At 40.5% G+C, this 12583-nt stretch overlaps 1 protein-coding gene across 8 annotated transcripts in view; it reads left to right on the top strand.

Moving 5' to 3' along the window:
• The window catches only part of ADAMTSL3 (ADAMTS like 3), a 380959-nt gene that overhangs the window by 215106 nt on the left and 153270 nt on the right, over positions 1 to 12583 (top strand). For all 8 annotated transcript variants that reach the window (XR_011562580.1, XR_011562581.1, XM_070775206.1 and 5 more), the window contains 5 exons: positions 393 to 504; positions 4508 to 4646; positions 6200 to 6250; positions 7310 to 7514; positions 11210 to 11357. Coding sequence is in view for 6 of the 8 variants with exons in the window: in XM_070775206.1 (XP_070631307.1) it covers positions 393 to 504; positions 4508 to 4646; positions 6200 to 6250; positions 7310 to 7514; positions 11210 to 11357 (655 nt within the window). In the remaining 2 variants the exon portion in view is untranslated. The remainder of the gene's footprint in view (positions 1 to 392; positions 505 to 4507; positions 4647 to 6199; positions 6251 to 7309; positions 7515 to 11209; positions 11358 to 12583) is intronic.

Here is a 12583-nt window from a genome sequence, read left to right as displayed (position 1 = left end):
ACCTAAATGGGAAAGAAATCCAAAACAGGGGGTGTAAGTATACAAATGGCTGATTCACTTTGCTGTACAGTAGAAACTAATGGCATTATAAAGCAACTATATGCCAATAAATTTTAAGTCTGCCTACATTTTTGTGAACTCATTCACAAGCATGGAATTACCTGGGAAAATGACTCCAGGAGGAATGGTTGAAGATCTTCTGAAATTCCATTTATGACAAATTTAATTGACATGCTATCACATCTTAACATTCTGGGAATCTTCGTGTACGAGAGTGTGTTGTGATAGACACGTTTATCTACCTAGGTGAATTGTATTCACCTCATGTTGAAAGATGTGGAAGGAGCTGTTTCGTTGCATGCAGATATGTTATCACAGTTCTCTCTGTCCAGACCAGGTACACTGTGGCTAAGGACAGTGTGGTCCAGTTCTTCTTCTACCAGCCGATCAGCCATCAGTGGAGACAAACTGACTTCTTTCCCTGCACTGTGACATGTGGAGGAGGTGAGGCACAGGCTTTGTTCCTAAATATTTAGAGCTCAGAGTTAAAAATGACATGTTTGTGTTTTTGAAGCTGACTTTAAAGTTAGTGTGCTAATTAGAGACGTGTAATCATGCAGCATCTTACTCCACAGCCTGGGACCCAGTGGGGTTAATGAACATGCATCTGCCTTATTCTTGAAAACAGGTGAAAACTGGATTTAGAGAACACCCTTTCCTTTGATCAAAGAACTGGAAACATGTTTGCATGTCTCTCATGGACCCCAAAATAAGAGCAAAGAGATAGGGAGGCTTTCAAATTCTATGTCTTTTAAAATTCTAATCCTAAAGAATTCTTTTTGATTCTAATTATCCATGAGAAAAACAACAAATATCTCTTTAGTTTTAATTTATTTTCTAGCTTTCACACACAGTTAAATATGTGTTTTCATTTGGACACCAAAGTTAAAAGAGATGCTTTCCATTCTGGGAGGGACATGTACAGTGGGACTCAGCTTAGTTCAGTTGGCTCAGTTCTTGGGAGTAGAATAGGTTTTCTCGTATCTGGATGCCCAAGGAAAGCCACAATCAGCCCTGCTGGTCAGGATTCCAACCTTCATGGGAATCGCCTGGCTGTGAGTCCATCACCAAAGATGGCGTTGTCTGTGAGGACAGAAGGAACATGTTAGGCTCCTTTTGGAGTTTCCCCCAACATCCTGCCATTTTCTGTATACGGGCAGAATTTTAGTACATTTGTTCTTAATTTTTTTTTAATTTAAATTTATTTATTTTAATTAGAGGCTAATTACTTTACAATATTGTATTGGTTTTGCCATACATCAACATGAATCCGCCATGGGTGTACTCGTGTTCCCAATCCTGAACCCCCCCAAAGCAGTCTGTCTTATTTCTTTCTCTTTTAGTTATCTGTGTACTGTGACAAAATTAAGGAGAAAAATTAATTGTCTCTCCCCCCAAATTATAAACACCTGTATGCTCTTTGTCTCCTTCTAGAAATATGTTTCCATTTAGAACAAAGAAATTTTTCTTTGACTCGAAGAGCTATAATTTCATTCTGTTATTATTTTGGGGAAAATACACATGCATAAAACCCACAAGGAAAGCATTACCAAAATCTAATTATATTAGTAATTGAATCTACATGATTTATGTAAATGGCATTTCAGAGTTTGGGATAATGAGGAAGACTAGTATGCTGGTCTCCAAGTACTTGGGTGGACTTCCCTGGTCTTGCCTGCAGTCATCTGTGTGGGACACGTGAGGTTAGTTCAGGGAAAGTACCCGGACTGGCATTGCCATCTGATGTTGCAGACTTTCTGGCAGATATTGGCGCCCAAGTCATTTTTTATTGACGCCATTTGGATTTTCGTTCCTGTGGTTTTTGACCTTGCTTTTTATAATGCATACCAGTCTGTCCTTTTACACTCAGCTTACATTTAAGCCACAACTTGTAGGAAGCTGTCTAGTGTTTTATAAAATCAGATTGCTCTCAGCCATTGGGCCTTTAAATGTATTTTTGGAACTTTATACCAGTTGACTAAGGCTGAGAACTTACTTTTGGACTTTTTTTTTTCTTCTGAAGAGCTCATTCTGGTTTTGAAAAATTACCTTTTTAAAAAACTTAACATGACACTTACATAGTGACAGAAACCTTGGAATCAGATCTTTCAGGAAATAGAAACATCATTTTGTGAGTTGTTTTTTGAATTTACAGCTCTCATAGATATGGAATGTTCACTTTCCTCAGAGACTGTACAAACTGAATAGAATCAGGAATAAATCTTCATTCCTTCTTCTTTGAAGGCTTATGAGGCAGGGGGAGATGCAGATGGGAGGGTTTTGTTCCCCTGTATAGAAAATGCTATTTCCCCAGTTAGAAAGTTCGTTGTTGTCAGAGGTAACCTAGGTAACCCCAGGGCAGGAAATGAGTAAAGTGTACTGCTGCTGCTGCTGCTACTGCTGCTAAGTCGCTTCAGTCATGTCCGACTCTGTGCGACCCCATAGACGGCCTCCTACCAGGCTCCCCCGTCCCTGGGATTCTCCAGGCAAGAACACTGGAGTGGGTTGTCATTTCCTTCTCCAATGGATGAAAGGGAAAAGTGAAAGTGAAGTCGCTCAGTCGTGTCCGACTCTTCTCGACCCCATGGTCTGCAGCCTACCAGGCTCCTCCGTCCATGGGATTTTCCAGGCAAGTGTACTAGCAATGGAATATTATACAGAAGAACGAAACAAAGCTCAGTACAAGGGTACTTCTCAGAAATGTAACGTTGAGTGGGAAAAGTAGAAAACAGAAGATGATTTAAGATTCAGTATCATTTAGTCAAAGCAGATACACATGAAACAACATTACAAAAGACAGATGTATATTTAACACATTAACAATAAATAGATGTCTCTGGGGGATTGTAATGGAAGGAGGGGAAATATAAGGAAACAAGAGGCTTGCACAATGCCATGACAACAGTAAAGAGATATGACACTGAATAACTAACCTTCTGTACATGAGCTCCAAAAATTTTCAAAGGAGTCTATTATAACTTTCTAATCATAAGTGCTAAAAACAGGGACTTCCCTGGTGGTCCAGTGGTCTTTGCCTTCCAATTCAGGAGTTGCAGGTTTGATCCCTGGTTGAGGAACTAAGATCCCACATGCCTTGTGGCGAAAAAAAAAACAAAAACATAAAACAGAAACACTACTATAGCAAATTCAATTAAGACTTTAAAAATAAAATGGTCCATATCAAAACAAAAATCTTAAAAAGTAAGTGCCAAGTATAACACAAATCAGTTATAATGCGAGTTATAATGCAAGTAGTCATTCTCAATCTTGGTCAAACATTTCAGTCATCTTAGAAGAACCCGAGAGTCTTTTTTAAAAAGTCTTTTTTTTGTTGTTGTTGCTGCTGCTCAGTTCAGTTCAGTTCAGTTCAGTTCAATCGCTCAGTCATGTCTGACTCTTTTGTTTGCAACTCCATGGACTGCAGCACACCAGGCCTCCCTGTCCATCACCAACTCCCAGAGTTTACTCAGACTCAAGTCCATTGAGTCAATGATGCCATCCAAGCATCTCATCCTCTGTCATCCCCTTCTCCTCCTGCCTTCAATCTTTCCCAGCATCAGGGTCTTTTCAAATGAGTCAGTTCTTTGCATTAGGTGGCCAAAACATTGAGTTTTCAGCTTCAGCATCGGTCCTTCCAATGAGTATTCAGGACTTATTTCCTTTCGGATTGACTGGTTGGATATCCTTTCTGTCTCCTTTCTGACTCTCAAGGGTCTTCTCCAGCACCACAGTTCAAAAGTATCAATTCTTTGGTGCTCAGCTTGCTCTGTAGTCCAACTCTCACATCCATACATGACTACTGGAAAAACGATAGCTTTGACTAGACAGACCTTTGTTGGCAAAGTAATGTCTTTGCTTTTTAATATGCTGCCTAGGTTGGTCATAACTTTTCTGCTGCTGCTGTACCATATCCCCCAGCCATTGTTTAAAGATTTACATTTTTAACAAAGCTTTGACACTCTTGCTCTTATTCGCTCCCCACAGTAACTGTAAACCTAAAGGAGCTTGGGAAACTGCAATCATCGTTCAGTCCAATAGCTAGCTCTCCATAAGTGCTTTTCCTAAAGCACCTTACACCCTCTTCCAATTAAGCAGTGGGCATCTGCTGCTTCTACCTTCTAGGTAGCCTGGGAATAAAGGAACAGCCGTATTTCTTCAGTTACAATGTGACCATGGGAACAGATAGGACCCACTCCTCCCACTTTGACCTGTGGGAATGCTGATTTCTTGACTGTAATGCTTCTGATTTCATTGGACCAGGAGGGGACCTGGGTGCTGGTATGTGTTAAAGGCTCCCACATGGTTCTGTTTGTTATACAACCAGGGTTGAGAACCACTGAGTTGAGTTTCCTAAAGAAGAAAGAAAAAAATGTGTGGCAAGCAATCACATTGCCAAGGAAATCCCAAATGAATGCAATACTCAGACATTCCTGTTCTGCTGCTTTAGGGTATCAGCTCAATTCTGCTGAATGTGTGGATATCCGCTTGAAGAGGGTGGTTCCTGACCATTATTGCCATTACTATCCTGAAAATGTGAAACCAAAACCCAAACTGAAGGAATGCAGCATGGATCCTTGCCCATCAAGGTTTGTATCACTGCCCTTTGGTACATGTATACAATGGAATATTACTCTGCTAGTAAAAGTAATGCAGTTGAGTCTGTTCCAATGAGGTGTATGAACCTGGAGCCTGTTATACAGACTGAAGTAAGTCAGAAGAAAGACAGATATCATATATTAACACATATATATGAAATCTAGAAAGACGGTACTGATGAACCTATTTGCGGGGCAACAGTGGAGACACAGACATAGAGAACAGACTTGTAGACGCAATGAGGAAAGGAGAGGGTGGGATGAGTTGAGAGAGTGACATGAAAACATACATTACCATATGTAAAACAGACAGCTGGTGGGAATTTGCTGTATGACACAGGCTGATTCATGTTGATGGATGGCAGAAACCATCACAATTTTGTAAAGCAATTATTCTCCAATTAAAAATTAAAAAAAAGAAATCAACAGCAGCTGGGACTGATCCATCCTTATCAAGCGACACAGTTGCATTGCATGATCTTGAACGTACCCTGGTGGCAGGTACCTGCGAACCCATTTATAACCGTGGTCAGGAGGCATTAGGCTCATCTGCTCACTCATCTGGTTCGTGCTTGTGGGCTCTGTGTCCATGAGCTGTGACCTTTCACTTTTTGTCATGAATCTCTCTGAGCACGTCTTGTGTATACAACATGAAAGGTCTCTTCATTTAAGTACATCTAGTCCACCTACCAGCTGTGAATATCGATAATTCACCATTTTAGCTTTTTAAACTGAGTTACCGATGACCACATTTAGACTTTTGAAGTGTTCACCTTAAACTCAGTATAAATAATACATAGTGCAGGAAGTGCAGAGTTTGACTGCCAGAGTAGAAAAGCTATGCATAAACCATCCTGCTGCAGAATTTAGTACCTGGTGACTTGGATTGCCAGAAGTTGGCAATCCAGCTTCTGGATTGGGGAAGTTGGATTGGGTAAGTTTCTTGGCTTTGCTACAGGATCCTAAAATAACAGCACACTATCAAGTCCCAGAATCCCCCAGCTCTCTGCCAGCTGGCTGAGGCAGTGTGCAAGTGGAAAGGGAAGCGTTCTCAGTGGATTTCATTTCCCATCACGAAGCTGTGCATTTCCTGTAATCCCACGTGTACACAATCACAAATAGAGGCCTTTTCAAAAGATAGAATCTGTTAAACAAAGTGATTTTCTAAAGATCCTGCTAATTAGACTGTGTTAATATCATGAATATATTTTATCACAATAATTTAAGAGGATAAAAGGGAATAAATAGATTTATCTAAATTAAGAGATGATGAACATATACTACTTTAATGAGTATATACTGCTAGCTTCACTTTCATATAGAATTGGGTAAGTTGTATATCAGAGATGTTCCTAAAAATTAAGGAGACGGTAGCAGAAGTGTGCAAGTGGAAAGGGAATTTGGGGGGAAATGGTTCAGAAAAGTTGGCATATTAAGTGTCAATATAATTTGAAAGAGCTCTGTATTTTGTCATATGACATCTATACTAGTCAAATGAGTAAATGTATTGAGTAGTAATTATATTCTCACGATTTCATTTCTAGCGATGGATTTAAAGAGATCATGCCCTATGACCACTTCCAGCCTCTCCCTCGGTGAGTTACATATTTCCTTTTCCTTTCTGTAATATGCTCTAATCAGTTTTCAAGGAGCTTTAGTATCTGTGAAAGGTGAAAGTGAAGTCGCTCAGTCGTGTCCAACTCTTTGCAACACCATGGGCTGTAGCCTACCAGGCTCCTCAGTCCATGGGATTTTCCAGGCAAGAATACTGGAGTGCGTTGTTATTTCCTTCTCCAGGGGATCTTCCCAACCCAGGGATGGAACCTGCGTCTCCCACACTGCAAGTAGACTCTTTACTGTCTGAGCCACCGGCGAAGCCCATAGTATCTGTGGCAGTAGTCTTAAATGTATGAGACTAGACCCTTTACAGAGAGCTAAGGGAACAAAGACTTTAATTACATAATAATATTTTTCTAAGAATTAGATGGAATAGGCTGCCTCAAAGTTAATATTTGAAATGTCACTGGAGATGTCACTGGAGATGTCAAGCATGAATTTATATCTAGGTATTGTAGAGGGGAACTTCCCTGGTGGCTCAGTGAGTAAAGAATCTGCCTGCAATGTGGAAGACCTGGGTTTGATCCCTGGGTTGGGAAGATCCCCTGGAGGAGGGCATGGCAACCCACTCCAGTATTCTTGCCTGGAGACTCCCCATGGACAGAGGAGCCTGGCAGGCTACAGTCCATGGTGTTGCAAAGAGTCACACATGACTGAGTGACTAAGCACAGCACATTGCAGAGGAAGCTAACACATTCCAGTTGATTAGATATTTGCATTCCCTTTTATACCTAGACATGTTAGGATGATTCTTTCTGACTCGGAGTATGTATGATTCCCTGGTAATACTCTCCATTGGTGCTTTATACTTTAGAGTCAGATTGAAGATGCTTTCACACAACGGCCCTGTTGTTATAATACACTGGGGCAGGTGTGTTACTCCCATTTGACAATAACCTTTAGGACCAAGGAGTTAAGACAATACAGTGTGTGTAGTAGTTAAGATTAAAGTCTATGGCTGTACTTGTTGCAATCAACTTTGCAAACTTGAAGCAAGCAACAAATGAATAATGTGTTTTCACTTCTTTGCTTTTGAGCTGGGAACATAACCCTTGGACTGCATGTTCAGTGTCCTGTGGAGGCGGGATTCAGAGACGGACCTTTGTGTGTGTGGAGGAGTCCATGCATGGAGAGATACTTCAAGTGGAAGAATGGAAGTGCATGTATGCACCCAAACCCAAGGTGATGCAAACCTGCAATCTGTTCGACTGTCCCAAGTGGATTGCCATGGAGTGGTCTCAGGTAAGATTTGAGAACATGCCACCTTTAATTCAGTCTCAGACTTTAATGATTATTTGCTCTGTGGCCAGTACTGTACTGGGCAACATGGCGGATGCAGAAGTTGTATGTGAACATGGTTCCTACTCCTGAAGAGCTGAGAAGACAGTTGAAGGATGCTGTGAGGGAGAATGTTGGAGGCATCAGAGCAGGTAAGAATTATTGAGAACCAATCTGAAAGGAACAGGGATTGAAACAGTTATTTGGAAAGTCTTTGTTGCCCTTGTGGTGCTTAACCCATATTTCAGATCCGCAGACTTTAACCATGCAGGAGCCTAGAGAAGGCATCAATGTGTGGTATGGCTAAGCCAGGATGGTGGAGTAAAGCAGAAATCTGACACAGAATGACTGGAGGCTGAAAAGGCCCTAATTCATCTGGGTTAAGACAGAACTCATGTTATTAAGAATTGGAAGATTAAGACAGAGATGCTAAAACTGACACTAGAAGTGTGTTCTTTTTAAAAATATTTGTTTATTTTATTTGGCTACACCAGATCTTACTTGAGGCATGTGGGATCTTCCATCTTTCCTGTGGCATGCAGGCTCTTTTTAGTTGTGTCATGAGGAATCTTTAGTTGTGGCATATGGGATCTTGTTCCCTGACCAGGGATTGAAACTAGGCCTCCTGCATTGGGAGGGCTGAGTTCTAGCCGCTGGACCACCAAGGGAGTCCCTAGAAGTGTATTCTTGATCCGGTGGTTACTATGAAGCTTCACTGTTTTTGTTGAAGAGAGTAAACGTTTTATATTTTAAGTAAATGAGGTAAGATAGACTGATGCTGGGAAAGCCCAGAGGCAGGCAGCCTATTTGGAAACCACTGAGATACCGTTGTTCAGTCACTAAGTTGTGTCTGACTCTTTGGCGCCCTGTGCACTGCAGCATCCCAGGCTCCCCTGTCCTTCACTATCTCCCGGTGTTTACTCAGACTCAAGTCCATTGAGTTGGTGATGCTGTCTAACCATTTCATCCCCTGTCGTCCCCTTCTCTTCTTGCCTTCAGTCTTTCCCAGCATCAGCGTCTTTTCCAATGAATCAATTCTTTTACTCGGGTGGCCAAGAGCTTCAGCTTCAACATAAGTCCTTCAAATGAATATTCAGGGTTGATTTCCTTTAGGATTGACTTGGCTTGATATCCTTGCTGTCCAGTGGACTCTCAAGAGTCTTCTCTAGCACCACTGTTCGAAAGCATCAGTTCCTTGGTGCCCAGCCTAACTCTCACATCCATACATGACTACTAGAAAAACCATAGCTTTGACTAGATGGACCTTTGTCAGCAAAGTAATGTTTCTGCTTTCTAATACAATGTCTAGGTTTGTTAAAGCTTTCCTTCCAAGGAGCAAGCATCTTTTAATTTCATGGCTGCTGTCATCATCCGTGGTGATTTTGAAGCCCAAGAATATAAAATTTCTCACTACTCCCACTTTTCCCCCTTCTATTTGCCATGAAGTGATGGGACTGGATGCCATGATCTTAGTTTTTTGAATGTTGAGTTCCAAGCCAACTTCTTAACTCTCCTTTTTCATCCTTGTCAAGAGGCTTTTTAGTTCCTCCTCACTTTATGTCATTAGGGTGGTATCATCTGTGTGTCTGAAGTTGTTGATATTTCTTCTGGCAATCTTGATTCCAGCTTGTGATTCATACAGCCCCTGCATTTGAAATGATATACTCTGCGTAGAAGTTAAGGAAGCAGGGTGACAATATACAACCTTGATGTACTCCTTTCCCAATTTTGAACCAGTCCATTGTTCCATGTCTAGTTCTAACTGTTGCTTTTCGACCTACATACAGGTTTCTTAGGAGGCAGGTAAGGTGGTCTGGTATTCCCATCTCTTTAAGAATTTCTTGAAGATGGGTCTATGCTGCAAAAGGCCTCCATATCTTCTGAAACTCTTCTCTGACATTTTAAGAAACATCTATGGACTTAGGAAAGAATCTTCAAGCTTTATGAAGCAGTGGTGAAGTCATTATTTTGACAGCAGGAGGCTCTGGGATGGAATTCCACTTGGCCTCTTAGGAACTACTTGACTTTGAGGAAGGTCCTTAGTTGGCGGGTTGTTGATTGGCTCATCTGTTAAATAGGAATGAAGCTGTTGACCTGCCAATGTATCAGAACCCTTGGTGAGATCACGTCTGCAGAGCACTGTCTGTTCTGTGGCACGTGCCCAAGGCCTCTTGACTTCTCCCAGGGGTGGATCCAGGATTGGTGGGGCCTGAAGTTTAAACAATATGGAGGTGACTTTTTAAAAATTTTATTTTGTTCAAGTGTAGTTGACTTACAATGTTGTGTTAATTTCTGCTGCACAACAAAGTGATCAAGTTATACATTTATATACATTCTTTTTCATATTCTTTTCCAGGATGCTTTATCACAGGACATTGAATATAGTTTCCTGTGCTATACAGCAGGACCTTGTTGATCCATCCTATATGCAACAGTTTACATCTGCTAATCTCAGGCTTACAGTCCATCCCTCCCCTACCAAGGAGGTGACTTTTTAAGAAAAAAGAATACAAAACACAAATATTGAGTATCTAAATAAATGTTTATTTAGAATAATGAAATTGTAAGAAATTACGTGTTTTAAAGCTGACGACCCTAATGTGACTCTGGACTTGAGTTAAGAATAATGTATCAGTATTGGTTTATCAGTTGTAACAAAGGTACCACAATAATGCAAGATATTAATATTGGGGGATGGCAACCCACTCCAGTACTCTTGCCTGGAGAATCCCATGGAGGGAGGAGCCTGGTAGACTACAGTCCATGGGGTTGCTAAGAGTCGGACACGACTGAGCGACTTCACTTTCACTTTCACTGTGTGTAAGGGAGAGGGGGCATATGGGAACTCTTATACTAACTGGTCAGTTTTTCTCTTTTTTAATTATCTTATTTTATTGCACTATAATCGCTGCTCAATTTTTCTGTAAACCTTAAGTAGTCCTAAAAACTAGTCTTGATTAAAAAAGACAAACACGCATACATACATATATACTTACCAACATAATGTACATATACTGCAAAGATATCCTGGATATTCATGACTTGAGAAAATTCCGTTCATAGGCAAAAAAAAGTACCTTCTAAATCATAAACAAATTATTCAAGAAAAGAAATGCTGGCAACACAAAATTCACAAAATTTAGAGAAAATAACATAATGTTTTCATTCATTTTAACTGCCTTATTACACCTGTAGTATTTTTTCCTACATTTTTGGCTGAATACTCTTAGAGAGCCTTTTCATATGATATTTTTGCAAGATAAGTTTCTATACACAGAATAGAAAGGTAATCCTGTAGCATGGTTGAGCAAAATTTGATATCTTTTTAATTAACTATTTCAAAAGGTTTCTTTTGTCTTTACAGATTGTTTTGGATGATGTGTAAATTTTTAATCAAGTTTGAGAAAAACCTATATTAAGTTTCTTTCATATTTGTATAGAAAGATTTTAGGGCATTTCAATAGTTCTTGTGCTGTGACATCACCTGAAATACTTTTCAAAGTGAGAATTGGAAGTAATCTTGCAAGGGAGGGGCCCTGAAGCATAAAGAATCATGGGAAATTAGCCTCCACCCCGTTCCTTATGTAATGTTTATCTGATGACCTTTTGTGTTTAATATTCGTGTAGAATTTCATTGGCTTCTCTTTTCGTCTCTGAAGTGCACAGTGACTTGTGGCCGAGGGTTACGTTATCGAGTTGTGCTGTGTATCAACCACCGTGGGCAGCATGTTGGCGGCTGTAACCCACAACTGAAGTTACACATCAAAGAAGAATGTATCATTCCCATCCCCTGTTATAAACCAAAAGGTAAATTTGTGGTGCATTTTAAAGTGAAATCAGGTGGTGCTTTCCAGGTCTCTTACTAATACTGCAGCATTTGCATTTAAACATACTAACTTTCTTGCAAAAACTGTTCACTGACAGATTGACATGTCCACCTAGATAAAGAAGTTAAACCTATGTCATTAATTGATCTTGAAGAGAAACTTAGATCTTGTTGATTCAGTGCAGTAAGTCCCCTACATACGAACGAGTTCCATTCTGAGAGCTGGTTCATAAATCCAATTTGTTTGTAAGTCCAACAAAGTTAGCCTAGGTACCCAACTAACACAATTAGTTATATAGTAGTGTACTGTAATAGGTTTATCATGCTTTTCACACAAACAATACATTTTTAAAAAATAAATAAAGGAAACACTTTTTTTTTTAATTGGAGGCTAATTACTTTAGAATATTGTATTGGTTTTGCCATACATTGACATGAATCTGCACGGGTGTACATGTGTTCCCCATCCTGAACCCCCCTCCTACGTCTCTCCCCATCCCATCCAGTCATCAAGATAGTATGGTACTGGCACAAAGGAAACACTTTTAATCTTACAGTAAGTACCTTAAGAAGTACAGTAGTATAGAACATGGGCTGGCATCAATTGAACAGGCAAGAAGAGTTACTGACTGGAGGAGGGAGGGGGGTGGGAGATGGTTGAGCTGAAGGATTGTTGGCAATAGGATGCGGAAGACAGGCTGCAGTGTCACTCATGCCTGATGTTTATGGCACAAGTTCTGGTTCCATGCTAAACCAGCTGCACATTCACATCTTTGGAAGTTCACATCTTGAAGGGTCGTATGTAGGAGACTTACTGTATAGGTACAGTGGCTCCTGTCTGTGTAGGCTTATATTAACCTTTCTTAGTGGACATAACACATGGACCACAGCCTTGTCTAACTCAATGAAACTATGAACCACAATGGTGGAGAGTTCTGACAAAGCGTGGTCCACTGGAGAAGGGAATGGCAAACCACTTCAGTATTCTTGTCTTGAGAACCCCATGAACAGTATGAAAAGGCAAAAAGATAGGACACTGAAAGATGAACTCCCCAGGTCAGTAGGTGCCCAATATGCTACTGGAGATCAGATAAGAAATACCTCCAGAAAGAAGTGGATATAAAATCACGTGATGCAGTGCCTGCTTTGAAGAAAAAGGAGGAGGAAGATGAAGAGAGAGAGGAATAGGAAGATTCCTACGTGCTTT

Source organism: Bos indicus, chromosome 21 (genome assembly GCF_029378745.1).
Source record: "Bos indicus isolate NIAB-ARS_2022 breed Sahiwal x Tharparkar chromosome 21, NIAB-ARS_B.indTharparkar_mat_pri_1.0, whole genome shotgun sequence".
NCBI classification, from domain to species: Eukaryota; Metazoa; Chordata; class Mammalia; order Artiodactyla; family Bovidae; genus Bos; species Bos indicus.
Note: the sequence above shows the minus strand (reverse complement) of the source record. Positions and strands in the feature narration are given on the sequence as shown.